The sequence below is a fragment of the Schistocerca piceifrons genome, chromosome X, assembly GCF_021461385.2.
Source record: "Schistocerca piceifrons isolate TAMUIC-IGC-003096 chromosome X, iqSchPice1.1, whole genome shotgun sequence".
NCBI classification, from domain to species: domain Eukaryota; kingdom Metazoa; phylum Arthropoda; class Insecta; order Orthoptera; family Acrididae; genus Schistocerca; species Schistocerca piceifrons.
The window spans coordinates 653341581-653362219 of record NC_060149.1 but is presented as its reverse complement, the minus strand read 5'-3'; the positions used below and the strand labels follow the sequence as shown (position 1 = coordinate 653362219).

At 42.1% G+C, this 20639-nt stretch overlaps 1 protein-coding gene across 1 annotated transcript; it reads left to right on the top strand.

Annotated features, from left to right (window-relative positions):
* The first annotated feature begins 605 nt into the window (after positions 1-605).
* Positions 606-20352, top strand: LOC124722847. The gene is made up of 3 exons (XM_047247974.1): positions 606-670; positions 9773-9908; positions 18912-20352. The coding sequence occupies exons 1-3, from the start codon at positions 607-609 to the stop codon at positions 19924-19926; spliced, it is 1215 nt and encodes a 404-aa protein (XP_047103930.1). The 5' UTR covers position 606; the 3' UTR covers positions 19927-20352.
* Positions 20353-20639: the final 287 nt, after the last annotated feature.

Below are 20639 nucleotides of genomic sequence, written 5' to 3'. Positions count from 1 at the left end.
TCCAAGCCAACTCGCTAGGTCGTTCCCATCATTTCGATATCTTTGTACATCTTTACTGAGGTTGTCTGCGGATCTCACTGATGAAATTTGAGAAACATTTTTTTTATCCTTTCAGTTAAGTGCATGACAAGTTCGTAAGGCTGTGAGAATATATAACAACGACTTTACATGATTGGTAGCTTGACAACAATGATCGTGCAACTCTTTCGAGCCTGACATAATTCTGTTTCACGTCGATAGAAAGATCGATTCGTTCAGTCAGGTCAGCTTTGGTGTTAAGTGGAATAATGTACACCACGCCCTCGACATTCCCTCCAAAGGAAAAAGTCAAGGGTAGTTAAATCCGATTCGGACTCTCTGTACAATTAATGTCATATATATATATCTTGAAAGCGTACCTGTAATGGTGATTCTGAGTTAGGAGAATTACTCTTAGCATTTATCTAAAACACTAAGAATTCTCGGCACACCGTGCTACCTTAACTGGGATTCTCCCTGGAGACTGCAGTAACTAGCAACAAAGTTCTTACAAAGTCATAATGCTAGCTGTAAGGCTGCCCGGCTGTGTGGAGTTACTAACAATGGAACGTCGTGTTGCAGATTGCGATGAAGCTGGGCGTCGCCGTGCTGCTGGTCGCTGCTGGCGTCGCCGCCACACTCCATGCTACAGGTACGTCTAGTGTCACCGATGTCAACTAACATTTGTTGCGGATACAGGAGGTGGACATAAAAATGGAAACACCAAAAACACAATTTATACGGTATGGGAAAACCATTGGTATACAAAACAGCTTCCAGTCGTCTCGGGAAGGATAAATACCGGTCATGTATAGTTTCGCCGGCCACTGTGGCCGAGCGATTCTAGGCGCTTCAGTCCGGAACCGCGCTGCTGCTAGGGTCGCAGGTTCGAATCCTGTCTCGGGCATCGATGTGTGTGATGTCCTTAGGTTAGTTCGGTTTAAGTAGTTCTAAGTCCAAGGGACTTAGATGTTAAGTCCCATAGTGCTTAGAGCCATTTGAACCATTTGTATGGTTTCCAAAGCAATCTTTTCTTTTCTCTATTCTTCATGCAAAGTAGTGGCCAATTCAGCTAACGATGATGGAGGTAGAAGCGACCACTCACACTTCTCTCCTAAGAAGACCACAAATGCTCGCTGTGTGAAAAGGGATCCAGTCGTCTTGGAACACAGCATCATCATTGGCGAAGAAACATTGTGCGATGAGATGGACGTGATCAACCAAAATGGCCACAAAACCCTTGACAGTAATGCGACCTTGCACAGTAACTATGGGGCTCATGGAATGCCACGATATAGCTGAACAACGAAACACCACCGTGTTTTACGTTTTGGGCGTAAACTCGGCCAGAATTTGGAATCAGTGTGGAACAAGACTCATCCGACCAAATGACTTTCTTCCATTGCACCACAGTCCACGTTTCATGGCTTTGGAGCCACGTTTTCCTGCTATTAGCATTTGCATCACTGATGAATGGTTTTGGAATTCCGTCCTGCAATTCCCCGCTTCGGAGCTCCCTTCACGTTATTTGGTGCTGACAGGTTTCGCGAGTGCGACGCTGAGGTGACTTTTACAGCTGTCGTCCTCTTATTTTTGGTCGCAATCATCTTCAATGATCTCTGTCACGATCAATCAACACACACTTCTGTCAGCGTTGTGACTTTGAGGATGATGTTTTTCCGTTTTCTTTGTACGCAGTATAAATCTTCATACGGTGCCTCTTGAAACCCCAAACATTTTGGCTCCCTTGTTTACGGAAGCACTCACCATACAAGCACCAACAATTTTCGCACGTTCGAATTCACTTCACTCCGACATAATGCACTCACAATTTACACAGAACATTGTTGTGACCACGACTGATGCTTGCAGCATATTGAGAACATTGTACAGGCGCCGTTCGTGGACAAATACAACAGCACTATATATGGGCTTGGATAGCATATGCATTTATGTTCAAGCAAGCATTTCTCGCGATGTTTCCATATTTTTATCCAACCACTATATGTAAAAGTGCTGTTCTAAAGTTGGACAGACTTCTTATATGTACACCACGCTTGAAAGATAACTATATGACCTACCTAGCACTGCAGAATGCCAACTTCTGGAGCTTACGATACTGCAGTTCGTCATTTCGAATGTTGAGGATGGAAGGAGTTTTTCATCACCACTATTTGGACAGCTGGGAGATGAGATGTGGAGGAATACGGTTCCTGATCATCAGACTGAACGCCGATTTCCAGTATTCCGTTCTATGTTTAATGCGCTTCTAGATTATGTTGTGCCGGTGTGATGGGGAATTCATAAACACAATATTCACTATAGAGCGCTTCTTTGAAAACTCTTGTCAACCGTATAAACGTAAATATGACGTTTTCGTGATGCAAAACGTAAAAGCCCTCAACTATTGGCCTGTAGAAATATGTTATGTAACACGAAAACACAACTTTTACACTGTTCCGCACTACTGTAAGTGATTACGAGTGGATCACACAGGCGGAAGCATGCAATCAAGACTCCCTTCTGACAACTTTGAATCTTGTCAGAGATTCTTTAATAGCTTAGATCATATTGTAGCTTTCAGGTCATCCTATGGTCTCATTGAAAGGGAAGGTAGCTCACAGGCTCTTCGGAAGTGTTTTACACGACAACGTTCCATGCAGGAGGATGATATTTTTCCCAGCAGCAGTCTTCTAATTCCTTGCCTGTTCTCGTTTCTCCACGGGCTCGGCATTGTTATGTGGGCTGTGACAATGTTAATGGCAGTGGCCGGCCGGATGCCCTTCTGAAGCTATCACTCTCCCCAGGACGAAATCTGTGCTCCCTCTGACTGCGTTTAGAAGAAACCTTGTGATTAAGTATCTGAATGTTTACGAAATTTTTGCGTGGCGTGTATCTCATGCGGGAAGTGGGTACCAGTTCGGTATTTCTACATCTACATCTACATCGATACTCCGCAGTCCACCTTACGGCGATTGGCGGAGGGTACCCCGTAACAGTATTAGACCTTTTCTTTCCTATTCCTCTTGCAAACAGTATGAGGAAAAACGACTGTCTATATGCCTCCGTATGAGCCCTAATTTCTCGTATCTTATCTTCGTGGTCATTACGGTCAACGTACGTTGCAGGCAACAGAATCGCTCTACAGTCAGCTTCAAATTCTGGTTCTCTAAATTTTCTCAATAGCGTTCCTCGAAAAGAACGTTGCCTTCCCTCCAGGGATTCTAATTTGAGTTCTCGAAGCGTCACCTTTGACACTTGCGTATTGTTCGAATCTACCAGTAACAAATCTAGCAACCCGCCTCTGAATTTCTTCGATGTCTTCCTTTAATCCGTTCTGGTACGGATCCTAAACACTCAAACAGTACTCAAGAATAGGTCGCACTAGCGTCCTGTATGCGGCCTCCTTTCCAAGTGAACCACTCTTACCTAAAATTGTCCCAGTAAACCGAAGTCGACCATTCGCCTTTCCTACTATAACCCTCAAATGCTCGTTCCATTTCGTATGGGTTTGCAACGTTACGCCTAAATATTTAAAGGACGTGACTGTGTCAGGCAGGACAATACTAATGCTGTATCTGAACATTAAGGGGTTTGTTTTTCTTACTAATCAGCATTAAATTATATTTTTCTACATTTAAAGCTAGCTGTTATTCCTCACATCGGCTAGAAATTTTATCTGAATCTTCTTGTACCCTTCCACAGTCACTCAATGTCGACACTTTACCGTACACCACAGCATCATTAGCAAATAACCGAAGATTGCAGCCCACCCTGTCCGCCAAATCATTTATGCATATAGAGAATAATAGCGGACCTATCACACTTTCCTGGGGCATTCCTGACGATAACCTTGTCTCTGATGAACAGTTGCCGTCGAAGAGTACATACTGAGTTCTATAACTTTAGAAGTCTTCGAGCCACTCACATATGTGTGAACCTTTTCCATACGCTCTTACCTTCTTTAACAGCCTGCAATGGGGCGCCGTGTTAAATGCTTTCCAGAAAATTAGAAATATGGAATCTGCCTGTGGCCCTTCTTCCATAGTTCGCAATATATCATTTGAGAAAAGGGCAAGCTGAGTTTCGACGAGCGATGCTTTCTAAAGCCTTGCTGATTCGCGGACATTAGCTTCTCGGTCTCAAGAAAATTTATTTCATTTGAACTGAGAATATGTTCAAATATTCTCCAGCAAATCGGTATACTGGCCTGCAATTTTGCGGGTCCATTCTTTTGCCCTTCTTACACACAGGAGTCACCTGCGCTTTTTTCCAGTCGCTTTGGACATTGCGCTGAGCGAGAGATTCACGATAAATAAGTAAGGGGCCAATGCCGTAGAGTGCTCTTTCAAAAACCGAATTTGGATTCCATCCGGACCTGGTGACTTTTTTTTCAACTCTTTCAGTTGTTTCTGTACGTCAGGGATGCTTATTACTATGCAGTCCATACGGGAGTATACCATACTGTCCAATTGTCAAATGACAGTATGTTTGAACGGTTCTCCTGTGTGAATGATTTCTTGAACGTGAAATTTAAAACTTCGGCTTTCGTTTTGCTATCTTCAACTGCCACACCAGACTGGTCAACAAGTGACTGGATGGAAGCCTTAGAACCACTTAGCAACTTTACGTAGGACCAGAATTTTCTCGGGTTTTCTGCCAGATCTTTTGCTAGGGCAATTACTTCGTTGGATGTGGGAAACCGCGTAAAAACCACTTACAACCTCGTCGTAAGCGAATTTACGTCGCAAATCCAAGATGCGGATTCAGTCCAGAGCGAGTTCGCCTCCCCGAATCCCGGAAGTGGTGCGTTAACGCGCTCGGCTATCCAGGCGGATATCCTCAGAAGGAAATTATATCATACAAAATGTTGTTGATGGTGATTGTGAACGAGTAAGGTTCGTTTAATCAGCATGAAAGTGAATGAACACATTTTCCATGATCTCTACAATCATCCTATTTTAGTGTTGTTGAGCGTCTGTGTATGTAACTTACTGGAAAAAAGTGAGGGTCCACTATAATCCTCTAGCATGTGTTACGAAATTGGAACTGTTTCTTTATGAAGAACAGTATATAATATAAATGACTACCGTTCGGTATTTATCTGAACCGACAATGCATGGTGTGCAAAACCGCAGTGTTGAGTCGATATAATATTAGCGGGCTTTTCATACTACGTTGTCAAACTACTATAGCCTCACACCAATAGACACAGGACAGAAGTTTGACATCTGACAAGACATTTGGCGTAATCTGGTAATCAATAACTATGCAACTTCATCTGTCGTCTCAAACTGTTGGGATAAAATTTCTGCCACCAGCATTATCCGAAGTGTTGCGCTCGCCACGGAGCGTCAAATATTTACCAGCGATGTATCGACTCCTGCGGTCCGGCCTGGTAAGGCGTGTGTCTGAAAACCGCAAGGTCGTGGATCGAATCTGGCTCTGACGCTCGGTTTTTCGGTTCGCCTTTCACCTAGTCTTCACTTCTCAATGACGAGTAGATTCATCAGAAACGACGAGTGGTTCTATAGGATTACTGGTGTAAGTTACGGACACACATTTCGCCGAAGTGGCGTCCAGTTGAAAGACTTGTGCCAGGCCACTGAGCCACACGGGATTATTACTATCGACTCTGGCCAATGAGCTGACTAAAATCATAACTACTAACATTTCATATCTCTAGCACAAAGGTAAAGTAAACCAAGAAATATTCAATGAGTGCGAATAATTTACATTAAAGTAATTCGGAAAAGCGTGTCCAATAGCGATTTCTTCATATAGAGTGATATTAATAAATTACGTGAAGAATGAGAAGACATCAGAATGGGAAAACGTTACATTTCCACTTGGGTTAGAACTACAGCAAAAATCGTCAATTTAACTCACTCTTGAGGAATAATCAGCTAAAAGTTTGTATCACACAAATATTAGCGTATAAATCCATACATATGATAAAAATATATGTGTGTGTGTTCCACATCTCATCCTGAACCACTGGATGGATTTCAACCAAACTTCGTGCACATATCACTTACTGTCCGTAAAGAATCGATAGCCGGCCGGGGTGGCCGAGCGGTTCCAGGCGCTACAGTTTGGAACCGCGCGACCGATACGGTCGCAGGTTCGAATCCTGCCTCGGGCGTGGATGTGTGTGATGTTCTTAGGTAAGTTAGGTTTAAGTCGTTCTAAGTTCTAGGGGGCTGATGACCACAGTAGTTAAGTCCCACAGTAATAACAATAAAAAAATAAAAGAAAAAAGAGTCGATATGAGGGTAAGAACCATCCACCTATCAAAGGGATGGGGGTAGAGGTGAAAAATAAGTAGCTAACGACGCGTGAATAGCCAGACTTCTTTCATCCAGTACTTGAGAATGAGAGCAATTAGTGACCTGCAAAAAACTTAACACATAATTTCAAACCGTTACGATACATTTTCTCGCTGACAACCCCCACAAAATCATGAAAGGGGAAAAGTTTATCGTTTACTACCTTTTCGCTGTTCATGTAGTAAAACTTCCGCATCAGACATGTCGTTTTAATTTTTTACTTCTTCTACTAATAATTTCATTCGTCACTCATTTCGCCGACAGCACTCACATATGCCGCTGAGTTTACCTAGAAACGTTTATCGTTGTACGACTCATACTTCAGGAGATATGATTTTATAAACATTCAGCTGTGTAGAGCCAACGGCCTTGCCACAGTGGTAATGCTGTTTCCCGTCAGATCACCGAAGTTAAGCGCTGGAGTAGCACTTGGATGGGTGACCATCCAGTCTGCCGAGTGCTTTTGGCAAGCGGGGTGCACTCAGCCTTTGCGAGGCAAACTGAGGAGCTACTTGACTGAGAAGTAGCGACTCCGGTCTCGTAAACTGACATACGGCCTGGAGAACGGTGTGCTGACCACATGCCCCTCCGTATCTGCATCCAGTAACGCCTATGGGCTGAGGATGACACGGCGGCCGGTCGGTACTGTTGGGCCTTCATGGCCTGTTCGCGATGAGATTAGATTAGATTAGAGCTGTGTCGAAACGAAAATGCAGGACGAAATTCGCTAGAAATACAGGTGAAATACGTATACAAATACGTATGAGATATGTTAAATATGTGTAAAATGTCTGTATGAAGGTATCTACATCTACATCATACTCTGCAAGCCACCTAATGGCAAAGGCAGGGATAGGAAACTCCTCTTAAACCTCTGAATCTATTTAAACCAAATTTGGTAGACACAATACTTTCTTTCTGGAAAGAAATACTGTTGGGATAAGAAGCAGCCAACTCCAATTTGGCACGGGGTGATAACATGGAGAGGGAATGAACGGAGGAAGAAATGGACAGAGAGGGAAGATAAAGGAGATCAGCACAGGTATAGGGAAAGAGGAGATCGACTAAGAGCTGTGGGCGGGGCAGAATGGACAGAGAAAGAGAAGAGAAGGAGATGAACAGAGAGAGGGGGAAGGAGATACGCTGAGAGAGAGAGGGAGAGAAGAGGCGAGGAGGAGATAGGGGGGGGGTCAGGAGGAGATAGGTTTAGAGGGGGGAGGAGGAGACGGATAGAGGGTGTAGCAGATGGACAGAGAGGGTGGGGAGGAGCAGATGGTCTGAGAGAGGGGGCAGTACGTGATGGACAGGTGGGCAAGACTAGATGGAGAATGAGTGTGGTGGGGGGTGGAGGAAGTGGACAAAGAGAAGGGGGGAGAGGGAGATGGATAGAGGGGTGGTAAAGGAGAGAGCAAACGGACAAAGAGAGGAAGAAGGAGAGGATAGACTAACAGAATTGGGATACGTATACATCTGGACAGCGCTGGGTGCTCAGCTAGTGATTTTAGAAATATGGTATCATACAGTAACGTAACACTGCTCCATAGCATCTTGTACAGCGACAGTGTTTTACTTACCCTCTAATGAAGCAAAGAACCCTCTGAGAATTTTGATTTTTAGTACGTTGGAGGCAATATTGAGAGCTGTGAGAATTTTTGCACAGAGTTTGATAATATTAAAAACAGCGATTTCTCATAAAGCAGGTTCTACCAAAAATCTCTTAAATATTTTAGAAATAATTTGGTGTTTGATAATCATTATTTGAGTCACTGTGTGCAATGGTATTTCATTTTTGTGGAATAAAATTTTGTAAATGGTTTTCCGTTTCCAGACAGTAAACTTAAATATTCTGTAATGCATTTTTGCAGGTTTGCGTAATTTGGAAAGTCATATACATTGCGCGAATTATACTTTTTGAATTAGCATATGTGATCTTTCACAAAGACTATAATTTGATTTTCTTGAATGACTAATTAGACCAGCATAATGCATGCTGTTGGGTACGCTTCATTACAGTATACTTTTAAGGAGTATTTTAACATGCTAAATTCCAAACTTTTTACCTTCTTCATATGTTAATCGTTAGCTTAATTACCTGCAATTTGCTTTATTCACTGTCATTTCTTGCTGGATGATCTTTTTATCATTATCGTTGTCCTCTTCCCCTATTCTCGCCTTCAAGGTGAAGGTTCACATGGAGTCCATTCAGGATCGTGAGACAAACTGATAATCGACTGTAAAGGACAAACAGCTATATTGTGCAAATACGCTTCACGTGTTTGCCGCCGGATCGTAATGTGTAACTGGCACAATATTTCATCGATGCAATTGCTCGACATCAACAGGTGGTGGTAGCTGCTGCTGTCACTGCTGCAAGGGCCATTCAAGACTGATTGCTCACTAATAGCTCATAAATAAACGCACACAAACAGTTGATACACTAAAACAATAAACTAAAAGTGACTCTGTTCTAAGATCAGTGGTGTATTTCACTTTCCCTTTCAGTCTTGGGTTAATGTGATGCTATGGCTACAGCAAGGACATTGATCGCAGAACTTAAATAATGAAAATTCAAGGATACGCAAGTGTATGTCTCGTGTGTTCTCCGGAAAGGTGGTTAACACAAGTTGTAGTGTTTTACATCATACTAGAGGAGAAAAATTACGAATTTGGTTGCAGTTCAGTCTGAGGCCCTTTCCCTTTAGGTATGTTTCAGTCGAGCTTATTTTTCTTTGTACCAACGGTATTTGACGCAGCCATCTATGGGTAACAGTGATAGACGTAGAATTGTATTTATTATGCCGTATTTGTTTCCTAACAGTATACTCGATATGGAATAAGAAAATATTTCAGCCTTCACCCAAAAGTAAACCTGAAGTCTGTACATCTAATGTCGCGAATACACCGTTTAGTATTTTGTAAACACTCCACTCCGCAGCCGACGGTGATGTTACAAGACGTGTTGTGATCAGTATTTGGCTTTCAAGTACAAATGAAGCGGTAACGTGCAGTTCCCGATCTCCCAACTGTTCTCCTTATCCTGTGTTAACTGTTAAATCAATTGTCAGTTTCTCGTGGAGTGTGGGAATGTGACACTACTGATCGTATTCAGTTTGTTGAATGCAGACATTTAGTATGATGACGCTGTGGGGTCACTCTAAATGAACGGCCCACCCATGCGCTCATAATTTTTCCCTGCCACTTTCTTTATCGTCTTAATAATCCGTAACGGCACTATCACGACACTGCAATGCGCAAACTTTTCTCATTTTCCATTCTCTCTTGTCAGCTAACGGAATCTGTGTTAATGCAGTGTTTAAAACTATTATGGAACTTAGTTACATAATTAATTACAATACTTATATTAATGTTGCAGCTTATTCAGATGACAGAAGGTGTCTAAAATGGCGATTTGGTTTTTTTGACAGGTGGCGAGCCTGTGGCTGGCGGTATGCAGTACCAAGGACCTGCGCGTCTCAAGAGAGACCCTCTCGGCTTCAACGCCAGAGGTTTCCATGACGATATTTTTGGACAAGAGTTCGGCGTTTTCCATACAGTGAAGAGGTAAACTGTTACCTGTTTAAAGAGTTATTATTTTCAGTGGTGCGTCGCTTTATCAATATCGTTTTCAAGTGATACTTGAAGTTTTTCACTGTATTTATCAAAGTAATGAAATTTGCATTATTCATGTAAACAGAATTATTGACCTAATCTAGGTTTCACTATAGGAAACACCCTCTTTATTATCTCTAAGCCTCTCACGTTTTCTTTACAGAACATGGTCGATGTGTTTCACTATAGGAAACACCCTCTTTATTATCTCTAAGCCTGTCACGTTTTCGTTACAGAACATGATCGAAGTCTTCCGATGGTTACCGTTCGATATTGGTATATCAGCCATGAAAGACGATTGGGCCCTTTTCTTGTTACTATTCCAGCATTCAGTCGTCGAAAGTAGCTTCCACTAAGATTAGCACAATGAATCTGTGCGGTCTTCCTGAAGAAAGGCCAGCAACATCTGCCGTTTGGCACACAGGCATATTTCCATTACATACAGAAGATCTTGCAGCAATGCAGCCAGATATTTTGGCAAGCAACTCCCTCTCCCCCATTCTCGCGGTACGAACTCCCTCTGTCGCGCCATTTCAACCTCGAGTGAGAGGGGCAGTCATGGGCCCTGTCAGATAAAAGTACAAATGAACAAAGAAAATACACATAGCATGCACACCACCCTCTGTTGACAACTAAAACCGGATATGATTACAGTCAAATATGTTCTTGAGGCAACAGCTATCACGGGGCGGATAAGTGGTTGATACTCATTTCATGCCTCTACTATTTTCATCAACACAAAGCCGGATCCAACGCATGGTCAAAACGAAATCCTCCCTCTCTCCCAGAAACGCAATCAGTTCTCTCATAACACTGCCGGAATAATTTGAAGTAAATGCCCAACCTCTGTATTGGAGTAAGCTAAAGGATGGTAAATATTGAGGCAGCAGACGGCAATACAGGTTTGCATATCTGTTGTTGACTTTTTGGGAGCAAGTGCTTTTCGATGGTCTACGCTGCTGGTGATTAATTCGCTCATTCATTCATTCATTTTTATGTGAAAACCCTTAAAGATTTGTTTTATTCAGAACTTTATTCTCCATGTCAACATATTTATTTCTCAAAATAGTCACCGTAAAGGTGAACACATTTCTCCCAATGAGAGCCCAGTTTGTTGACATCGTCACTGTAGAATGTTTGAGTCTGTTGACGGAGCCACATATTCACCTACAATTTGATAGTGATCAAGCGGGCAAGCGAAGTCCTCGAAGGTGTTGTTTAAGTTTTGGAAACAGATGAAAATCTGATGGGGCCAAGTTGGAACTATGTGTAGGATGATAAATGACAGACGTCGGATTGTTGCAGATGTCGCATTGTTCGTGTGTGGTCTGGCATTGTCATGCTGAAGTAGAGGGTGCTCCATGTGTGGACAAACTCTTCGAATTCGAAACTCGATTACAGCACGTTGTTTCTCACGCACCGACGTAATTTACGTTACACACCGCCACGTCACACGCTACAAACCGAAGTCCTCTATCGGCAGAGGAGTGCAAATATGTAGACATGAAGAATAAAGATGTAGAATGTTAATAACGTTTGCTTTATTTAAAAAAAGCTTTAAGAATTTTCACATACAAAATTCGGAGGGATTGCTCTTTAGCATGCACTCGTAGCACTCTAGAATTGATCACTGTAGGGTTTTGTATGATGTTTCCATAACAGATTCACTGGTTTTTCCACGAAGTCACCCAACAAATATAACAAAGGAAGATTAGAGATCAACGTCCCTTCGACAAAGAGTTCGTTAGAAACAAAGCACAAGGCTCGCATTGTGGGAGGTTAGGGAAGGAGGTCTTTTTCAAGGGAATGATTCCGGAATTTTCCTCAAGTGGTATAGGAAAACAAGTACAACTTATATTTGGATGGCGAAAAGGGGTTCGCCGTCCTCCCGAATGTTAGTCGAGTGTCTTACCCACTGTGATGCCTCTTTCGGTAACAAATTAAAGTCTCCAAATCTCGGTGTCTACTTTTACATCAAGTTTCTTTTCCATTTCACAGCCGTGCGGAGTGGCCGTGCGGTTAGAGGCGCCATGTCACTGACTCCGCGGCCCCTCCCCCCGGAGGTTCGAGTCCTCCCTCGGACATGGGTGTGTGTGTTGTTCTTAGCATAAGTTAGTTTAAATAGTGTGTAAGTCTAGGGACTGATGACCTCAGATGTTAAACCCCATAGTGCTCAGAGCCATTTAAACCATTTTTGATACAGCTCGCCACTCTAGTCTACACTAACAGTACTCTTCAACTCCGAATAACTACTGCAATCTGCATTTGAACCTGCTTACCATATTCATCCCTTTTACTCTTCCTACACTTTTTACACTTCACACCACTCCATAACAAATTTAATGATCCCTTCATGCATCAGGATGTGTCCCGTCAACCGACCCCTTCTTTTAGTCAAGTTTTACCACAATTTGCCTTTTTCCCCAATTCGATTCAATGCTCCTCATCAGTTTCTAGATCTATCCATCTAATCTTCAGCACTCTTCTGTGACACCACATTTCCAAAGCTTCTGTTCTCTTCCTGTGAGAACTGCTTATTGTCCACGTTACACTTCCGTAACAGGCTACGCTCCAGATGAGTAATTTCGGAAAAGACTTTCTAGGACTTACATTTATATTACATGTTAACAAATTCATTTCCCCCCTCCCCCGCCCCAATGAACCATGGACCGTGCCGTCGGTGGGGTGTCTTGCATGACTCAGCGATACAGATAGCCGTAAAGTAAGTACAACCACAACTGACGGGTATCTGGTGAGAGGCCAAACAAACGTGTGGTTCCCGAAGAGAGACAGCAGCCTTTTCAGTAGTTGCAGCGGCAACAGTCTGGACGATTGACCGATTTAGCCTTATAACATCAACCAAAATGGCCTTGCTGTGCTGGTACTGCGAACGGCTGAAAGTAAGGGGAAACTACAGTCGTAATTTCTCCTGAGGGCATGCAGCTCTACTGTACGGTTAAATGATGATGGCGTCCTCTCGTGTAAAATATTCCGGAGGTGAAATAGAACGCCACTCGTATCTCCGGGCGGAGACTATTCAGAAGGTTGTTGTCATCAGGAGAAATAAAGCTAGTTTTCTACTGATCGGAGAGTGGAATTTTAGCTCCCCTAATCGGGCAGGTAGGTTATAAAATGTAAAAAGTGAAAGGGATAGATTCAAGTTAGGCATAGTGGGAATTAGTGAAGTTCGGTGGCAGGAGGAATAGGACTTCTGAGCAGATGCAAACAGGGTCATAAATACAATGTCAAATAGTGGTAATGCAGGAGTGGGTTTAACAATGAATAAGAAAATAGGAATGCGCGTAAGGTACTGTGAACAGCATAGTGAACACCTTATGGTAGCCAACACAGACACGAAGACCACCACGCCTACCATAGTAGTGCAAGTTTATATGTCAACTACCTCCACAGATGATGAAGATTTGAAGAAATGTATGATGGGATAAAAGAAATTATTCAGATTGGAATTCAGTAGTAGTAAAAGGAAGAGAAGGAAAAATTGTAGGTGAATATGGACTGGGGAAAGGAATGAAAGAGGACGTGGCCTGGTAGAATTTTGCACAGAGCATAATTTAATCAACCCTAACACGTGGTTTAAGAATCATAAAAGAAGTTTGTATACGTGGAAGAGACCTGGAGACACCGGAAGGTTTCAGATCGATTATATAATGGTTAGACACAGATTTAGGAACCAGATTTTAAGTTGTAAGACATTTCCAGGGGCAAATGTGGACTCGGGCCACAATTTATTGGTTATGAACTGTAGATTAAAAATCCGGCATTCGGCAAAGGGTAGCCTACCTCCATTGTTGTTCAATATGTACATTGAACAAGCAGTAAAAGAAATAAAAAAAATTTTTGAGTAGGAATTAAAGTCAGGGAGAAGATATAGAAACTTTCAGGTTTGTCGATGACATCGTAATTCTGTTAGAGACAGCAAAGGACTTGGAAGAGCAGTTGAACGGAACGGACAGTATCTTCAAAGAGGGATGTAAGATGAACATTAGCAAAAGCAAAACAAGGATAATGGAATGTAGTCGAATTAAATCAGGTAGTGGTAAGGGAATTAGATTAGGAAACGAGACATTTAAAATAGTAGATGAATTTTGCTATTTTGACAGCAAAATAAGTGATGAAAGCTGAAGCAGAGAGGATCTAAAATGTATGCTAGTAATGACAAGAAAAGCATTTCTGAAGAAGAGAAATTTTATAACGTCGAATATCGATTTAAGTGTTAAGAAGTCTTTTCTGAACGTTTTTGTCTGGAGTGTAGCTACGTATGGAAGTGAAATATGGACGATAAACAGTTTCGATGAAAAGAAAATACAAGCTTTCGAAATGTGGAGCCACAGAAGAATGCTGACGATTAGATGGGTACATCACGTAACTAATGAGGAAGTTATGAATACAATTGAGGAGACAAGGAATTTGTGACATAAATTGACCAAAAAAAGCAATCGGTTGATAGGAATTTCTGAGACATCAATGGATCACCAATTTGGTATTCGAGGGAAGTGTGGGAGGTAAAAGTCGTAGAGGGAGACAAAGAGACAAATACAGTAAGCAGATTCGGATAGCTGTAGCTTGTGTTAGTTATTCGGAGATGAAGAGGATCCAACAGTATTCAGTAGCATGAAGAGCTGCATCAAACCTGTCTTCGGACCGAAGACAACTACAACAACAAATCTATCTTTTTCAGAAATGCTTTTCGTGCTACAACCATTTTGCATTTTGTGTCCTCTCTATTTCGGCCATCATAGGTTGTTACCTATAACTTTTAGTGTCTTATTTCCTAATCTAATTCGTTCGGTATCGCCCACTTTAATTCGATTACATTTTATTACTCTTGTTTTACTTACGCTGCTGTTCATACTACAACCTGTTTTCAAGATATGCACCTGCTCTGTATAAGATATAAGTAACCTTTCTTTCCCTGTATTTTATCTCTCCTGCCTTCAGTATTTCAGAGTGTCAACATTATGAAAAGCTTTCTGTAAGGCTGTAGCACCTGCAACGGTAATCAGACGCCGTCGTCATAGATCGCCCGCTAGCAGTTGCCAACAACTCGGTCACATCGCGGCCGATGTATTCTATGTATGAAGCAGGTTAGATTCGAACCTCCTGGGGTGGGATGGGTACCACGAAGCCTCTTATGCTTGGAGACGACGTCAAATGCACGTGCATGAGCTATATCTGTCTCGAAAAATACTTGGTGGGTACTGTACACTCTTTCCTCAGTCACTGGAATAACCATACATGCCTACGAACATATGAGATCGAAAGAGACACGTTCTGTTATACATACGCACTCGGGATGACTCCTGATGACATTGAAAAGCAAGATTGCAAGCACTATGTACTCTTTCAAATAAAATCAGAAAAACAGACGTAAGCTAATTATCCTTAAATGACAGTCATTCAGTGTACGCTTGAAAGACGATGATAAATTTTCGAATGAGATACTGTGAACATCTAAAGCACTGAAAAATGTAAAAACAGACACCACGTTTGCAAACCATCTCACTTAACAGAGCCCGCATCTCGTGGTCGTGCGGTAGCGTTCTCGCTTCCCACACCCGGGTTCCCGGGTTCGATTCCCGGCGGGGTCAGGGATTTTCTCTGCCTCGTGATGGCTGGGTGTTGTGTGCTGTCCTTAGGTCAGTTAGGTTTAAGTAGTTCTAAGTTCTAGGGGACTGATGACCATAGATGTTAAGTCCCATAGTGCTCAGAGCCATTTGAGCCACTTAACAGAATCACCACCCCATTGGCATAAAAATGTCAGTAAGCAGTAATAATTCGTAGAAAGCTAATGCCTATTTACCTATATCCATTACAGTAACTTTAAAAATAAGGTACGGTCACCCTTCGCACTTCAAAAAGTTACGAGGGCTATTCAGAAAATAAGGAACGATAGGTCGCGAAATGGAAACCACAGTGAAAAGCAAATCTGTTTTATTTGCAACAGTTAGCGACAACTTCCAGCTACTTATCTCCATTGTCGCCGATCCGACTTAGACGTTTGTCGTAGCGTTGTACCAACTTTCCAATACCCTCGTTATAGAAGGCAGCCGCCAGTGCTTTCCGCCAATTCTCTACGCTGGCCTACAGCTCGTTGTCTGTGCCAAAATGTTGTTTTCATAGCCAGCGGTTCATGTGAGCACAGATGAAACTCAGAGGGAGACAATTACGAGCTGTATTGTGGGTAATTAAACATTTCCAACTGAAAACGATGCTGGAGCATCTTCATTGCCCCTGCAGAATGCGGCTGAGAATTGTCTTGAAGAAGTAAACGCACGACATTTATGTAATGTTGGCTGCATAGCTTCAGGCAAAATTTCTCACCAGGCTCTCGTACTTGGTGGGAAACACTGGGTATTTTTATGTGCTCTGTGTGTGCCCAGAACTAAAAATAACGACGTAACGCAATCGACGGGCATACTAGAGATACTGCCCAACACACCTGTGCAAAACGTCATCGGATTTCCACTGTGGTTTCCATCTCGCGACCAATCGTTCCTTACTTTCGGAGTAACCCTCGTATTTTTTGAGGTTATCATTTCCGCCTAAAACTTCCGACAAAGATTTTGTCTACTTGTGATCCCACATATACTCTGATTATGATATTTATCAACTCCAAGATTCCACAAACACCTTTTTCCTTGAACTAAACTTCTAAATTTCTCACAGTAATTTCAGTCTATAGGGTCTATAGGGTCCAAGCTATACTCTGATTATGATATTTATCAACTCCAAGATTCCACAAACACCTTTTTCCTTGAACTAAACTTCTAAATTTCTCACAGTTCGTATTTTGCGTGTAAGAACGTCGACAGATTCTACCGAAGAACACAAACTCATTTGAATTTCACCAATTGTTGTCCGAAATCTCTACGTTCGGACCATGAGATCAGCTGCATTGTCGCCATGCAAGTAGGCTACTGGCACTCTGATTTGAAACGCTCTACCGTCTTTGACTGATGTCGGTCGTCGTCGGAAACCGCCGAAGTCGTTTCCACTGTAACCGCAGCCTAAATCTACAAACGCTATAAATTTAGGTTTGTTTCTTTTAATCTGTCGTATAAGATAAGTCAGAGCGACAGTATTGGCACGCGTGTTCCTACAGTTTTCCAGAAACCAAAATGATGTTCCTCCAGATTGTGTTCTTTCAGTTTTTCCATTCATCTGTGATGTCAGTATTTTAGAAGCATGATTTTTAAACTGATAGTTCGGTAATATTCGCACCTATCAGCATCTGCTTTCTTTTTAATTGGAATCATTTTATTTTTCTTGAAGGCTTTCTTCCCCGCGACATATATAGTTTGTACACCAGGTGAAATAGTTGTGTCATAGCTGGCTTTCCAGAGGACCTCAATAATTATGAGGACTTGTCTAATCCATTGGCCTTGTTTTACTTACGTCTTTCAGTGCTCTGTTAAATTCTTCTCTCAGTATTATAACACCAAATTCATATTCATCAACTTCCTCTATGCTTTCTACAAACTGCCTTCAAGTTCATTGTCCTTTGTCTAGCCCTTCTATACATTCCTTCCACCTTTTAGCTTCTTTGAGTAGTACTGGCTTGTCATCTGAACTCTTCGTATAGCTGCTTATCTTTTCTCCAACAATCTCATTAATTTTCGGTTAGGTGGCGTCTTTCTGTTCTCTAGTATGGATGCTTCTGCATCCTTGCATTTTTCGTCTATTCATTCCCGCTTTGCCATTTTGCATCTCCTGGCAATCTCATTTTTTAGACTTCTGAATTTTCTTCTGTCTGCTTCATTTGCTGCACTTTTATTTTTTCTCATTTCGTCAATTAGGTTTAATGTATCTTCTTCTTGTGGTGTCCAAGGCTTTCTGCTGGGCTTTGTGTTTTTGTCTATTTGACCCACTGCTGCCGTCACTTTTTCATCTCTTACGGCCACCCATTTGTCTTCGGCCAGAGCCTGTATCTGCTCCTGGAAACGTTTTGCGCTTTAAAATCCATTCTCGAAATCTCTATCTTAGCTTTATACAGTCTATCTGAAACCTTCTCACGCCTCCAAGTCTTTTCCACACACACAAGCTTCTTTCAGTATTTTTAAAACGGGTATTAGCGATAGTTAAATTATGATCTGTGAAAAATGCAGCCAAACAGCTTCTTCTTTCATACCTTCCCCCTGATCTATGGTCTCCAGCATTTGGTGAGTTATTTACAAGATATCCTTAGTGAAGAGGGCGATCTGTGCTTCTCACTAGCGGTGTTTTCTAATCACCAGCTGAGTCTTTTAAACAAGATTCTTTTCCTTGAGGAATGTTAGAACTTCCGCGTTTATGTCACGCTAAACGACGCTATCGGTAAGGCAGACGTCAAAAATTCTCGTCGCGCCCAAGGACCTTAAAATATCGTTAATGGTAACCCGCCTGTCAAATGTAAAATCGAGTTCGGTAGAGAGCTTGGTTCATTTCAAGAAGAACAGACGACGTGCTATGCACCATGTTTCACCATTCACCTTCCTTTTGTATCATGCCCATACGTAATAAAACAAATACTTCGCAAGCGCTCATCACACCCAGTCACACGAAACAGTTACACATATGATAGTCAAAATATCGGCAAGATGCAATATTATTCGGCGATTCTCGTGTCGTTGTCACTGAGCTCTCATAACCTATCAGTTCTTCTGTTACTTCTTTTCTACTAATAACAGCGTACTCTCCACTGCTTTTTATACTTCACGGTCCACAAGTCGTGGCATCAAGTAGTCAATCCTATATTACGTAGGGGTATCCAGATTGCCTACTTTTGATCAGATAGTCTACATCAACATCGACGACGAGTTTAATTGCACTCTCCTTGTACATAATACATGCAACTGATTTCCATTTAAGTGTCCAGTGGAAAAGTTGGAGTAACAGTTTGGTGAGCCGACCTGTAGCTGAAATGTTAAAGCTTTTTTTTTTTTTCTTTTTCTGCAGGTCCCGGAGCGTAGAGAGCGTGGAGCGTCCGCTGATGGTCAGTGTTTCTGAGAGCTCCGGCAAGAATGAACGTTACAAGAGAGAAGTGGGTGCCCTCCCCTCTATGCCATCTGCCACCAAAGCAATGGAATACTCAAAACGTCGGCCTGAAATGGGATCGAGCGGCTTTCACGGAGACACATTTTCTAGCGGCTTCGGTGAATTCTGGACCATGAAGAAGAAAGGACATGTGAAGCGAGACCCTGAAGTTGCAGAACCGATTCCATATTCAGACATATGGTCAGATGAGGAAGTAGAAAAAAAATCTGGGATAAACGAAGGGTTCGCTTCCGACGAACTGCCTGCTCGATTTAGGGAGGAGAAGCTCCTGTTTTGGCAACAACTGCCGGGTGGAGCTAGGAGGCAGTTACTGAAAAACAAGGGCGACTGGCAGAGAATCATCTCGGCTTCTTTTCCCGTTAAGCCGTATATGAGAGGGAACGAAGATGCAGTACTCGACATGCTTCGCTCCCGCATGGGTTCGATGAAATCTGAGAGAGACCCTGGTCTTGACGACGCTGCAGAACAAAGGAGCTTTTTCGAGAGAAGTCCGCAGATAGGCGAGACTGTCATAAATCGAGATGCACTCCCACATGGACTCGCTGATTTGTGGAAAACGAGCGTGAACTCTCAACAAGAAAATCTGCAAAAGAGGCGGCCCGAGATGGGGTCCTCGGGATTCCATGGTAACATGTTCAGCAACGGTTTCGGAGAGTTCTGGCCGATGAAGAAAAAAAGTAACACTTTGGACGTGGACGGAGACGTTGGCGTTGACAAACTGCTGCCAATGAAGAGGAGACCGGAGATGGATTCCTTGGGATTTCACGGTGATACTTTCCATAACGGCTTCGGAGATTTTTGGCCGATGAAGAGATCCACCACTGCAGAAAATTTTGCCACTGGACGCAGTGATCCTAAGACCGAGCAGAACTACACACATTCGAAAGAATGCTGCGAGGATAACGAAAAAAACTGATCTAAAATTAGCGCAAGTTCAAACTTCAGATGATAATGTAGTTTAGAGTGGCCTATGAGCCTAATACTGTCCTAAAAATGTATGCTCTTACTGTCGTATTTGCTAACAAAAAACATGTACGATATCGATAAATATAATGAACAAGGAAAATATCTTTGAGGTAACTAAGTAAGCATTAACACTGTAAGTTCCCATTGTGCAAGCTTTTTAGGTAACCCTGACTATTTTTTGGAGGCTGCAGACTACGTTAATGAAAACCCTAAGTGTAAATACAAGTCTTACTTTTTTGTGAATAATTTACGCTGTCATTTTACTTAACAATGATGAGCTGTTTAGTTTTTCAGATACTGATGTTTTCAGGTGCTGTGCTTAACACAATATTGCATGCTGATAAAAAAGACATATTAATAGAATTAAATATTCACTGAGTATGTATACATTGTGACACAAGACATTTATGAAATAAATTCGATTAATTTACCTGCAACACTCTGGAGTTTTTGGTGGAATTAGACGCTTCCATTAAGGGAAAATAATAGTTTACAGAGAGAAAAAGTCTATGTGTCACGAACATAGCAGGCTATAAATACTCCTTTCCTATAAAATCTGATGATGATCCATCTATAAATAAAAACATTTTTAAATGGAAATGAATCACGAAAAAGGAAATAACATACTAATTGATGATTTATATTGCTTTTCACGTAGAGCCG

What these genes read in the sequence shown, in the direction of transcription:
- LOC124722847 (XM_047247974.1), top strand. Translation starts at nt 607, where the DNA reads ATGAAGCTGGGCGTCGCCGTGCTGCTGGTCGCTGCTGGCGTCGCCGCC. An exon ending in CGCCACACTCCATGCTACAG is followed by an intron (nt 671 to 9,772) that starts GTACGTCTAGTG and finishes TTTTTTTGACAG; the next exon opens with GTGGCGAGCCTGTGGCTGGC. An exon ending in GTTTTCCATACAGTGAAGAG is followed by an intron (nt 9,909 to 18,911) that starts GTAAACTGTTAC and finishes CTTTTTCTGCAG; the next exon opens with GTCCCGGAGCGTAGAGAGCG.